General features: G+C 37.0%; 1 protein-coding gene across 10 annotated transcripts in view; it reads right to left on the reverse strand.

Moving 5' to 3' along the window:
* The window catches only part of Hmbox1 (homeobox containing 1), a 194,305-nt gene that overhangs the window by 15,770 nt on the left and 164,290 nt on the right, over positions 1-14,245 (reverse strand). For 2 of the 10 annotated variants that reach the window (XM_076853528.1, XM_076853521.1), the window contains exons 8-10: positions 3,555-3,637; positions 1,794-1,889; positions 988-1,082 (exon numbers count right to left, since the gene is read on the reverse strand). In XM_076853528.1, coding sequence (XP_076709643.1) covers positions 988-1,082; positions 1,794-1,889; positions 3,555-3,637 — 274 coding nt within the window. Of the gene's footprint in view, positions 1-637; positions 743-987; positions 1,083-1,793; positions 1,890-3,554; positions 3,638-14,245 lie in introns of all 10 variants that reach the window. The other 8 variants (XM_076853520.1, XM_076853519.1, XM_076853518.1 and 5 more) reach the window with 8 other exon arrangements.

Below are 14,245 nucleotides of genomic sequence, written 5' to 3' on the forward strand. Positions count from 1 at the left end.
TCAGGATTAAGGCAGGGGTCCATGGAAAACAGCACACACTCTTGAGTACCTTGTGGGCTTGAGCTGGTAAGCAGAGTCAGTAAATGAGCCAGGAGAAGAAAGAACACAATGGACTGCTTACTAACTGGTTGAGGGGCAGGGAAAACTGCCACAGGAAAGAGCAAAAGTTTTCTTGCTGGGTTAGTAGAAGGGAAGGGACCATATGTTCTGGACATTTTCAAAATGGAAATGAAACTTAAGTCCTATTAAAAATTTTTGATGAAATCTGTCAACACATAGGTGTGGGGGGGACTCCCACAGTCTTAGTTACTGAATTACTCCATGCAGTGGCTACAATTAAATACACATTTCCCCAAGCAATGCAGAATAAACCACACTGGTGAGTTCCCATACATGTGAGATGAAAAGACATGCAGATGGTGCACTTATGAGAGGATGCGTGTGTTACTGTGCCAGAGAGACTGTGGAAAAACAGCTCCTCTGGCATGAGGGCTCCAACGGCAATGGGGCTGGAGTGGTGGGGGCCTTCCATTGCGCCCTGCGTCGGTACATGTTTAGGCATGGGTCACACAGCTGCCCAGTTGCCCCTAGTACTTCTCAAAAACACTGAGTGTGTGTGGTGAATGGTGTAACTTGCTTGTTTGGATCAGATCCTCCTCTCTTCTTCTACCTTCTCTGCTTCTCTGCCTCCCTCTGAACTTCTTCCCTCCTCCTCCTCCCCATTGCGTACTTGCCAAGTATCCTGTTGTATGACAATAAATCCATGTGGGTGAATAGCGATTTCTCACAAATTCAACAGGACAACTGAATCTTACCACATTCCTTTCAAATTACATGAAATTCTAACTAGACAGGTGAGCAGAATGGAGGGACACTGACTGCTTCCCCTCCCCCGCCCCACACCACCACACCCCAGAATCTAAGTTGTCCTCACACTGTCCCACTGCTCACTAACCAGGAACCTTGGCCCAGGTGCCAGATGCTCACCTGCTCGGAGTAGTCATTCCCATCAACATCATCACTGTTGGAATGGCCTCCTGGACTCTGTACATCTATCCCATGGCTCTCCAGGATTGCTGCTTCTTCGAAAAAAGCAAATAGATCCCTAAATTATCTGCTGCCTTATCACAGTGGCTGAAACACAATTAATTTTCATGTTGAGGAAATTGGAATATCATTAAACGAGAGCCTACAATTCATCAACGTTTTGTTTCTTTTGAACTACAAGTGGGTGGAAGCCAACAGCATGCAGCTCAGGGAGATGCACATTTGCCATCCTATTGTCCCTGCCACTAGCATGTCATGTGGTCCACCCTGATTCATAAAACTTGTTAACTGGTCTTGAGGTCCTACAGAACATCACAGAGTTGAGATGATGAACAGGAAGTGTATGTCTAAACGAAATACAATTTTAGAAGTGCAAAACCAATCTCCTACCCCAATCTCATCAATTAAAAAAAATTCTTTTTCTTAATTTGGTTAACGCTTTGATCTGGGAAAGAAATGCTTTATTTCTTCCTTTTTCACTTTAGCTCAGGGGCAGGGTGCTGACCTAGCATGTATAAGGCCCTGGGTTCAATCCTTAGCATCACATAAAAATAAACAAAATAAAGGCATGCTTTCCATCTAAAACTACAATAAATAAATAAATAAATAGATAAATAAATATACAATGAGTAAACAGGTGATTTTTATTAGGATCATTTAGACCTGCAGTTAATAAACTGAAGTCACTCTTAAACACAATGTTTGTAACTTCCTCATGAGAGAAAGCAGTCTCTCTGATACATTACCGATATTGGCTCTCCTCTTGATCTCCTTCCGTCTGTTAGCAAACCAATTATATACTTTCAGGGAGGTAACTCGTTCCAGATCGGACAATTTTTTGCCTGTGAATGCATGCAATCAAATTCAGATAATCTATATCTTGAACCCAAGAAAAAACTAGTTTTAAGGGATAATACTTTTCTTCTTTAAAAGTTGCTTTTGATTCCATTTATTGTCAAAATAACAGCAGGGAGAATCTTTTTTTTTTTTTTTAGCATGACCTAGTACTATGTGCACACTCAAATTATTATGAAATGAATAAAGACACACATGAGTACATAACTAGCAACTAATAATACAATGTGCTTCTTTATATAATATGCTTTGATTCACAAAGGCAAACATAGTAGTAAATAATTCCACAAAGTCAGTATGCTAGGGTGCTAGATTCAAAGTTCTTATGATAGTATTGTGGAGGATTCATTTAATTAGCATCATTCCAGGGAATGTTGTTATTATTTATCAAGTATCCAAACAATCGAAATTTACTTACATCTTTAAGGCCTTCATTATTAACTATTTTCTTCCTGTCTTAAGACCAGGAATATATGACACATGCTTCCTTGAAGGCTAAAGGCCACTGTGACCATGCATTACTGTGACTACACTGGAATATACAGTATCACTCAGGCTGCATTTCAGACTTACTATTTTCTTTGGTTTGAATGTAATTTTTTATAAAAAGTACCATGCTTGCCAATAAGGACCCACCTGTACCATTCCCTTCTCTCCTGTCCATTTCCGCTTTTCACCTTTAAGTCCACAGTGGGTGGAGAAACCAGAAAACAGATTTGTTAGGGTCTTGGTGATATATGGGTACAGTGTTTTCCAGGGAGAGTTCAAGTTCCTGCAAAGCTTTAGGACTAGGACTTTTGGCTTATGTAAAAAAGGGTACAGATTCCTCTCACATACAGTTGGAGCTGTTATAGTGTGGCTAGAAGTCTGGCTTCATTGTCATATTGCTTGTAGTAGCAAAAATTGGAAATTATGCACAATTGTCCATTAACAGAAGGGAAAATAAATTACTGCTTTATTGTTATAAGACATGGATACATTAGCATATAATCTTTAAGCCATTCAAAGTAACTGGCCAAATGGAAATCAATTAGATAACCTTAACTGAGAATGGTTTTTGGTAACAAAAATCTGTAAAACGTGAAATAGTCAATACATGGAATAAAATACTTATGAAGGATTTAAGTGGCTCCATTGACTTGCACAGGAACAACAGGACTTTAAAAGGGTGTTACCTAAGTTTTTCCTAAGCAGAAGTCATCCCAATGTGGGGAGGAGACAGGAGCCAACTCAAAAAGGAATACAGAATCACACAATGTATAACAATTGTTTTAAAAAAAGAAAAATCTGTCTAATCTTTTTATTAGCAAGCTTATTTAAATATTTCAAACTGTAAGTTTATTTTGGACTTGATACATTTATGCTAAATTTTGGAAAGAAAAATCTATACATAAAATAAAAAATTTTTCAAGATCTCAAACCGTTTGCAGGGTCTCTCCCTGGAAATTCCAGTGTGTGTGAGCATTTGATTCTGAATGCCATAATATCCCTCAGAAGTACTGTTTGGACAGGACAAGACAAGGCAGTGACCTGTAGAAGGATGGCACAGGCTGAGCAGAGAGCACTGACTTGAAATGAGTCGGAGATGCAGTGGCCTAAATGATGCAGCGTAACAAGAGCAGCACACAGAGCAGCCTGGGCTTGGCCCTCACCTGGCTTCTGGATAACTGCATTGCAAGCATTTGCAATTTCTTCTCTCTTTGCTTCATCTGGGTATTGATTCTCGTTGAAGTAACTGCAGAGGCAACCAATAAAGACACAAACTTTTTACTTTTCTAAATGTGCTCTCATAAAAACACCAACTCATTGAAAAACATGTTCTTCCTTAAAATGTACCATTCAACTGTCTAGTTCAGGCGGTCTTCCAGAATTTTCTGTAGAATAGAAATGGACTCTTGTAGGCTGTTCGGTATGGCAGCCACTACACATGACTACTGAGCATTTGAAATGAAGCCAACGTAAGGGAAAGAATTTTAACTTTTATTTAATTTTAACTAATTAAACTTATATAGCTCTATGGTACAGCAAAAGTGCACATACTGCTGTATTTCATTAAAAGATGTCATCAATATAAAAGTTATTTTTGATATGTATGAGTGATTACAGTCACATTGCCCAGGACTTTTTTTTTTTTTGGTCATATTGTTTGTAGTAGCAAAAACCTGGAAATTATGCCCATTAACGAAAGAATGGCAGAAAAAATTATGGAATATTTATATTTATACACAGCTATTTAAAAATGACTAGAGAAATAAGTTAGCACTCTGTTCATTGACTTGGAGGGATGTTTATGACATATTTCTTTTCTTTTCTTTTTTTTTTTAGAGAGAGAGAGAGAGAGAGAGAGAGAGAGAATTTTTTAATATTTATTTTTTAGTTTTCGGCGGACACAACATCTTTGTTTGTATGTGGTGCTGAGGATCGAACCCGGGCTGCACGCATGAAAGGCGAGTGCGCTACCACTTGAGCCACATCCCAGCCCAATTTTATGACATATTTCTAAGTGCAAGAAACAATCTGCAGAATAATATGCATGCAAAATTATTATTATCAGAATTTTAAAATTCCAGTCTATGTGTACACCAATTTGCATGGATAAAAGCTGGAAAAATATACATTAGCCTGAAAATACTAATTATTCTTTGTGGGGAAAAGGGGTTTAGTAGGAGGATATTTAAACATTTTCTTTGCATTTTTCTTATGTTAAAAAAGTAGGTTTACATTTTTCCTATGTTAAAAAAGTAGGTATTATTTTTGCCCAATAGTACTTTTAAAGGAATTTAGACTTGCTACATCTACCCTTTTATCAGACCCATGAGACACTCTGTGGGAACAGAATGCTTATTATTATTTCTACTCTTTCTACTATCTATGAGTTTTGAGAAACAAGAGAATATTCCCAACTTAAGCCTGGAAATGTAGGATAAGGAAATGACCCCTTATCAAATTCTAGTACCTACTATTTCTTTAGGGACACTGCTGCAAAAATACCCTGGAGTAGTACTCCCACACCCACCCAAACCTCCCAAGTCTGACTGCTGCTGACCCCTGCTCTGTCCAGCTTTCTCCATGATGGCACCTTGACCACCCTCCCCACAGTTTCCTTCTGAATCCTACGGTTTAACCATCTTTTCCTGCTTGATTTCCTGCTATCATTTTCAGGGCCCACTGTTCACTCTGAGGATTTTCCCAAGTCACTATCCTTGTAACTGCTCCATTTCTACACATAGGATTTGCGGACAGTACTGTGCGGAGTGTAACAGGCAGGAATCTGAAAAGACATCCAGAGGAGTGCTGTCTGAGCTGAGCCCTGAGGATGGGCTAAGCTACTTAGAGCCTCGCTTGACTATTCAGAAGCTTCCAAAAGTTTATGGGGGGCTGAGTCTCCCTTCACAGTAACTTTGCATTTTGATCTGCTGCTGCTCCCATAGCCTAGAAAAATGGAACAACCTTGTAAAGACTGCATTACTGTGCTTTCTCTTGCCAGTACATCTGTTTTTTGCCCTTCCCCCAATGTAAATCTTGCCTATATTTCAGGGTACAGATCAAAAATTCACTCTTGGCTTGTCAAGCAAATTTTCTTTACCTTATGAATCCCACAGCACCTCATCTGTTCCTGTCTTACAACTCTTTCAATTTGTATTATAGTTACCATTATATGCATCTTCTTTCTTCTATATAGAAAACCACGAGATCAGAGTGCAAGTCTGAATCAACATTCCTCCTTGGCACAGTTGACAAAGCAATAATGATGGACAGAATCACCACCAACCCAATGTGGGGCTTCCAAAAGAAATGACATCACAGTCTGTGAACTGTTGTCAACTGAAAGTACAGAATTGTTACAAGGCAGGTTTTGAAGGATACATAATAAAATGTTAGAAATTATTATCTCTGGGGAGCAAGAAGGTTAGAAGTAGAGGAGACATAAGGGAAACACTGGTGGTAATTAAGATTGATTTTCACATCCTACTTTGTATACTTATCTATTGAATTTCTTTTAAAAATGTGCTATTTTTCATAATTTTCTTGTTTAATTAAAGATATTTGAGGAAACACTGAAATAATTAAGAATTAGCTTATTGAATAATACAACTCTGTAAACAACATGTTTTGAAAGTTTTGGATCAGATAGAAAATATTAAGATTATGATTGCTGTTATAATGACTAAAAAGATAAAGCCATATTTTTGCAAGCTAAATTAGAAATTGCAATTATTTGTGTTATGTGTTTTATACTACATTAAAAAGTATTAAATTTTATTTTTAATCTGTAATTTTTCAGGATCTAACTATATAAAATAAAGAAGATGGAAGCAAAAAAAATAGTAACTTTTTCTAAATTTAAAAGCTCAAGAAAATGCAGTTATTCACAATAGTTTCTCCAGGACTAATAAATACCTATTGTTATGATTACTTTTAAAAAATATTTTTTAGTTGTAGATGGACACAATACCTTTATTTTATTTATTATTTTTTTGTGGTGTTGAGGATTGAACCCAGTGCCTCATTCGTCTAGGCAAGCATTTTACCACTGGGCCACAACCCCAGCCCAACAACCTATTATTTTTATAACTTAGAAATGTACAGCTCAGTTTCACTTCTAAATTCTAACAAATATTTAAAGAACTAATACCAATTCTTAAATTATTCTAAAATATTGAAGAAGAGGGAATTCTTCTAAACTCATTCTACAGAGCCAGCATTGCCCTGGTGCCCAAACCAGAAAAGGACACCACACAGAAAGAAAGCTATAGGCCAATACCCTTGATGAACACAGATGTAAAAATCTTTAAGAAAATACTAGCAGGGCTGGGGTTGTGGCTCAGTGGTGGAGCGCTCGCCTGGCATGCTCGAGGCCCTGGGTTCGATCCTCAACACTACATAAAAATAAATAAACAAAATAAAGGTATAATGTTCAACTAAAAAAAATAAATATTAAAAAAAATAGAAAAAAAGAAAATACTAGCAAACTGAATCTAACAGTACATTAAAAAGATTATTCACTATGATCAAGTGGGATTCATTCTAGAAATGCAAGGATGGTTCAACACATGCAAATCAGTAAACAGACCTAAAACATAAACAGAATGTAGGAAAAATCTTGATATCATATGATAAAAAGAATTTAATAAAATTTAACATTTTTTCACTATAAAAATCTGAACAAATGAGATGAGGAAGGAATACATTTCAACAAAATTAAGGCCATTTATCATAAGTTAACATTGTACTAATAAGGAAAATCTGAAAATTTTTTCCATAGGATCTGGAACAAGACAAGGATGCCCACTTTTATCCAACACAGTACTGGAAGCCCTATACAAAAGGAACAAATTAAGTGCATCCAAAGAGGAAAAGAAGAAGTCAAATTATCTCTGCAAATGACATAATATTGCATATACAAAACCCCAAAGACTCCACCAAAAAGCTCAGAACTAATGAATGAATTCAGCAAAGCTGCAGGTTAAATAATCAATGTACAAAAATCAGTTCTGTTGCTACATGCCAATATAGAATTATCTAAAAGGGAAATCAAGAAAGCAACTTTATTTACAACAGGGGGAGGGAGGGAGGTGATAAATTAAATCAAAGAGGTGAAAGATCTCTACAATGACAACTATGAAACCCTGATGAAAAGAAATTAAAGAAGACATCAAAAATGGAAAGTCATACTATGATCAATATTGTTCAAATATCGGTACTACTCAAAGCAATCTACAGGTTCAACACAAACCCTATCAAATTACCAACAATATCCTTCACAGAACTAGAAAATACAATACTAAAATTTGTATGGAACCACAATACACCTCAACTAGCCAAAGTAATCTTGAGTGAAAAGAAAAAAGCAGGAGATATTATACTACCTGACTTCAAATGATACTACAAATCTACAGTCATAAAAACAGAATGACAGTGGCATAAAACAGAAACTGAGTCCAATGGAACAGAACAGAAAGCCTAGAAGTAAACCCACTCATCTACAATCAATTGATCTTCAACAAAGGTGCTAAGAACACCCATTGAAGAAAGAAGTCTTTTTGATAAAGCGTGCTGGGAAAATTGATATTCACATGTAAAAAAAATAGAGAACCCTATTTCTCATGTTTCAAAAATCAACTTGAAATGGGTTAAAGACTTAAATATACAACATGAAACTACTAGAAGAAAATAAGAGGGGCTGGAGATGTGGCTCAAGTGGTAGCGCGCTCGCCTGGCATGGGTGCGGCCTGGGTTCGATCCTCAGCACCACATACAAACAAAGTGTTGTGTCCGCCAAATATTAAAAAATAAATAAATGAAGTCAATTGTTAAAAAAAAAAAAAAAAAAGAAAAGAAGAAAGTGCATCTAGGCATTAGAACAGACAAGGGTCTTATGGACAAGTCCCCAAAAGTACAGAAAACAGAAGTTAAAAAAAAAAGACAAATGGAATTACATCAAACTAATACGCTTGTGTGCAGCATAAACAACAATCAACAGAATACAGAAACAACCTATAGAATGGGAGAAAATATTTGTAAACTATACATCTGATAAGCGCTAATATCTGGAGTATATAAGCAACTCATGTCTCACTACCCCAAAGTATTCCATTTTGGACAGTACACTCCTTAAGACCACATCATATTATTGACTGATTTGAATTTGATGTCAATTAAAATGATCTGAGTCTTTCCCATATGTACTCTCTGAAAGAAAATATGATAATTGATCAGGGGAAAAAAAAGGTAGCATCAAAGAAGAAAATAACTACTCATAAAAGGAGGTATATAAGTTCAAAGAATCTGAATGGCACACAACAGACTTTCAATAAGTATTTGTTTGATCTACAAATAACTGAATAAATGAATACATTACAGAGTACATGAATGGTTCCAGTTAAGGCTTCGGGTGAAACCCAGAATCATTTCTTTTAGGACAAAGACTGTTGGGATCTCACCGTGTTGTACAATATCTTCTCCAGGTACCTTTGGTGGTTTTAGCTTAAGATATAACTGAATATAATTACATCAAAATTATGCTTATTTTTAAAACTATATAACCAAACTAGACTATCAAAGAAGTTGGAAAATACGTCTAATGAATGACTTTGAATTTGGGCATAATTAATCATTCATTTAATCACTGAAAAATACTGAGCCCTAGTTTTTACCACACAATTGATTAAGGGTGGTAAAGATGAACTAGACAAAACTTCCCAGAGTAGACACCAAGAGATACAGTGCGTATAGAAACAAAGTATTGTGAAAAAGAACCATATTACTTGTGTGAACATTGTACTGTAGTAGCAGAAGACATTTGTCCAGAGTCTTGAAAAAAGAGCAAAGGTTTTCAGAGCAGGAAGGGTGGATACAGTGAAAAATGCAAGGAATCATGTGAGAGCTTAAAATATTCTTGAAACTGAGAAGGAGTTCAATTACAGAGCATGAGATGGGGTAATCAGGGTTCAAGCGGATAAAGACTGGGTCTAGACTTTCAAGGATGTGTAGTCAACTTTATAGGAAGACATGGTTTGAAGCCAGGATAATGTAGGATCTAACTTCCTTTGTATGACTATACTTCTGGTCATACTAGAGGCAGAAGCCCATTAGGCAGCTGTAGCAATAGGTTAGGAGACGCCTGGGGTAAATTGAGTCATGGAGAAAGAGGAGGTGGGATACTTTGGAATGGTACTAAATGCCTTTAAAAAGTCTTAGGAACAGCATGCACAATTTAACTTTTAGATTATTTTGAAGGAACAGATATTTCCTTCCTTTTTCTTTTTTTTTGCTGGGGGTGGGGATGGGGGTTGGTACCAGAGATTGAACTCAGGGGCACTCAGCCACTGAGCCCCAGCCCCAGCCCTATTTTGTATTTTTATTTTAGAGACAGGGTCTCACCAAGTTGCTTAGTGCCTCGCTTTTGTGAGGCTGGCTTTGAACTCGCGATCCTCCCACCTCAGCCTGGTACCCCACTATCTCATCTCCTATTTGAGAGCATCTTTGTATGAAATGACCTTCAGCAACAAACAAAACTATTTAAAAACTTCTCCATTCTTCTTGTTTTGACTTTACAAAATGAAGTGAAGGCACAGAGATGAAGCAAATGGGAAAACCCTCTCTGAGTAGAGCATCCTTCTTTTGCTAACCTAAAAAGGCCTAAGGAACACTCTGTTTACTTACAGACTAGAATAGTGATATTCCATCTTTTATCTAAAGATAGAAGTCCCTCTAATACTAATCCTACTTTGCAAGAGAGGAATAAGGGCAGAGCTAGACATCAGTGATGCACATGACTCTTCCTCATTCAACCTGGACTTTAGGACATGAAGGATCTTATTCATCATCAAACCTGTTCATTTGAGAAAATGGGGACCACAACAAGGTGCACTCCCCAAAGTAACAGAGCTGGCATGGATCAGGGCCTCTTCAGGTCCCATATGCTTCCCACTACTGTCTGCTAAAAAGTTGCTGGGAGTTGGGGGTTGATGTCCCCCAAAACTCAGAATATAAACTTTTATGCGAAAATAGGGTATTTGCCGATGTAATTATGGTAAGGATGAAGATGAGTTCACACTGGGCCCTAAATCCAGTGACAGCATCCTTATAAGAGACAGAATGAATACACAGAGAAGGCAACGTAGAGATGGAAGCCGACACAACCAGGATGCGTATTAAGAATTGCCAGCAACTGCCAGAAGCCAGAAGAGGCAGGAAGTGGGGTAGGGTCCTCAGAGCCTCCAGAGGGAACCAAACTTGCTAGCACTTTGATTCTAGATGCCTGGCCTCCAGAACTATGGGATAATAAAATTCGGTTGTTTCAGGCCCACCAATTTCTGATGTCAGCCATAAGAAGCTAAAGTACATTGGATGAACTACAAAAACTTTTAAACTGAGATTGAACCCAGGAGTGCTTCACCACTGAGCTATATTCTTAGTCCCCCCCCCCCCCCCTTTCAGCAAGGGTCTTGTTAACTTGCTAAGGGTCTCATTAAGTTACCCAGGCTGGCCTCTAACTTGTGATCCTCCTGCCTCAGCTTCTAAGAGTTGCTAGGATTAAAGGTGTGCACCACTACACCCCAGTGAATATGGGTAGTCTTAAGGGACAAAATGATTAAACCAGTGTTTTAAAAATAGTTAACAATGTGTAAGTATTAATTTTTAAATTAAAAAAATGTATCTAAAATTAAAATAAATCTGGGTCATGTAGTATTGAAAACACCCTACCTCTGATTAAGTTAAAAACTATTTCTCAAAGTATTTTTCTTCTCTTTCAATATTCTCTATTTATAAACTGGCAACATAATCAGGAAGATGGGACTTGAGCTAGTAATACAGCTGCTAACTTACATGTCCAAGCACAGGAGACCCCATCATAAGTTATAGTATAAAGTGGACTTCGTCAATAAAAATTCTGTTTTCAAGGATTATATAAACGATAAACAAGTATACAACTACATAAACAGTTTAAGCCTCTTTTGCTTAAAAAGATATGTATACAACATAAAGAAAAATGACTGAAAATACATCAAATGTTACATATGAATATCTCTAAGTGACAGTATGAAGGGGTATTTTAATTTCTACACTTTCTTGCATTTCCTCATATTTTAAGCTTTTTAAAAATTGCTTATTTTTATGTATTTTTTGGTACTGGGGATTGAACTCAGGGGCACTTCACCCCCATCCTTTCTAATTTTTATTTTGAGACAGGGTCTCGTTAGGTTGTGAGACTGGCTTGAATTTGTGAAACTTCTGCCTCAGCCTCCTAAATTGCTGGGATTATAGGCATGCACCACCATAAGTAGCAAGCATAACTAACTAACTAACTAACTAACTATTTATTTATTTATTTCTAGTACCAGAGATTGGACCTAGGGCACTTCACCACCCAACCAGGTATGCACCACGATAAGCAGCAAGGATATCTATCTATCTATCTATCTATCTATCTATCTATCTATCTATCTATCTATTTCTAGTACCAGGGGCTGGACCTAGGGCACTTCACAACTGAACCACATCCCCAATCCCTTTTTATTTTTTATTTTGAGACAGGGTCTTACTAAGTTGCTTAGGGCCTCACTGAGGCTGGTCTTGAATTTGCAATCCTCAACCTTCAAATCACTGGGATTACAGGTTAACTTTCTATTTAAAAAATATTCTTTGAAAATAAAGTTTGCTGTGTTAAAGCATGAGGAAAGTGGAATTATATATTATTATTTTTAAATAATAAACTTTCTTAGCTTACCTTAATGCCTTTTTGCAACACATTTACATTTAAAAGTTTATTTTGCAAACATTATGGTACTAAAAACAGAAAATGTCCTACATTAATGTCTTTCTTCATATGAGTTTATTTTTAATTCTACAGGCTTGGTAAAACAATAGCTCTCACCACAGTGGCCTTTTAGAAGGTGCAGGTACAAGAAAAGCTAAACTATGCATGAGTTCTTTTACAGAAGGGCTAGATGCTTTCATGGATCTGTAGCATCTTCAAGTTTTAAAATAGAAAAGAGTTTTAAGTGGAAAAATTAGGACTGGACCATGGACAGATTAAAGTATTCAAATATGGGAATCTGACCTTTCAAATGCCAATTCCCAAATACATATAGGATCCCATAGCACAGCTCATTACATACAGATTTAGAAAAACCAGAGTAGATCCTGACAAAGAATCAAGGACCTATGAGCTGAAAGGAGGGATACCAGGTCAACCTCTTTACTGTGCAGGTGAGGATATGAACTTTCAGATGAAATGCCAGAGGAGAACTGGCTTGCTTAAGGTGGAATGAACTTGAATTCAAGCTTTCTGACTCAGGTCACAGGCTCAAAGGCATCTACCAGGAACAGCCACTATTTGACTACTCATGGTGTTGTTTCCACCCGCTTTTCAAATATGTGATGCAAATTCCTAAGCAAGGGATCCTACAGACCAAAATTTGGTTAATTTCACAAGATTTCCTGGAAGCATGACATGATGCATCAGTAAGAAACTCATGACAACCCTAGGACCACAGGTCATATCCCATCCAGGGGCTTTTCTTTCTTGGGAAAAGGAAATCTAATTGCTCTGGGGACAAAACACTGACCTATCTTTTTTATACCTGGGCACAGAAGAATTACAAAAATCCTGGAACTTCTCACTTGAAGCACATCAATACACATTAAAAGTCTAAGTCTGCAGTGCAGTTATCGTAGCTTAGAAGAATTAGTACCTCTTCAGACACTAGCAGGAAAAAAAGAAAAAAGCTCCCAAATCATTATCAGGATGGTAAGATTTCTTTCTTCACTTAAAGAAAGAAAAAGCCATTCGGAGAATTATGGACATGTATGCAATGTGGCCTAACATAAAGTTCGTATTTCCTGAAGTCCTTCCTTGCAAAGATTCTATGTTTAAGTGTTTTATTTATTTGTAGCATGCTAACTGTCACTAGACCCTACTTTCTATGTGATAAAAAGGTATCAATGATAACGCTGGATGTAGAAGCTGAGTTTTTAGTACATTTTGATCTATCATTAAGCCTTAGAAACAACATAGGCTATCACTCATCCAATAGCATCTAACCCTAAATGAAGTATTGCCATATTGGAGACTTTGTGCCTGTTTTATTACATGGCAATTAAAAAGCAAGTTAGCTTCTAATGCCTACTACTTTTTATAAAAAATATACATTTTTAAAAAATTATAGATGGACACAATACCTTTATTTATTTATTTTTATGTGGTGCTGAGGATGAAACCCAGTGCTTCCCATATGCTACGCAAGTATTCTACCACTGAACTACAACCCCAGCCATAATGTCTACTACTTCTTGATCTTTCTGTGAAGACTGTGAAAAGAATGGAGACAATTTTCTGGGGAAAAACAAATATATTAGGGAATAACAGTAAAACTGCCAAGTTCTGGCACTTTGAAAAGTGAACTGCGTTATCTAGTTCACACTCTACTGAGGCACTGGCACTGGTGTGCCTCTTGCTGCCATTTGCCTCGCCATTAGCATCTCCCTTTCTGTCCGTCAGCCTTTGCTGGTAGGAAATAGGTTTACAAAAGAGATTCATAAAGTGGTCTGGATTTGTTAAGTTTCTTATACTTGGTTGACCAACAATCTATTCCAATAGAAAGATGAACACATAGGATTGATAAGACCATCATCTGCATGATTTTTCTTAGGATCAATACTGTGCTTCTACAAAATGACTACTTCATGCTAAAGGGATATTTTCTGGATCTAACATGAGAACTGGTGTTCCCAGGGATCAATCTAAAGTCTTAATCTTATCAAGAAGCAAACCAAGTGCAGAGCAGCATAGATTCTTTTAAGAATCGGATGCATTGATTATCTTGATACTTCTCTA

The sequence above is a fragment of the Callospermophilus lateralis genome, chromosome 4 (assembly GCF_048772815.1).
Source record: "Callospermophilus lateralis isolate mCalLat2 chromosome 4, mCalLat2.hap1, whole genome shotgun sequence".
In the NCBI taxonomy this organism is placed as follows: Eukaryota; Metazoa; Chordata; class Mammalia; order Rodentia; family Sciuridae; genus Callospermophilus; species Callospermophilus lateralis.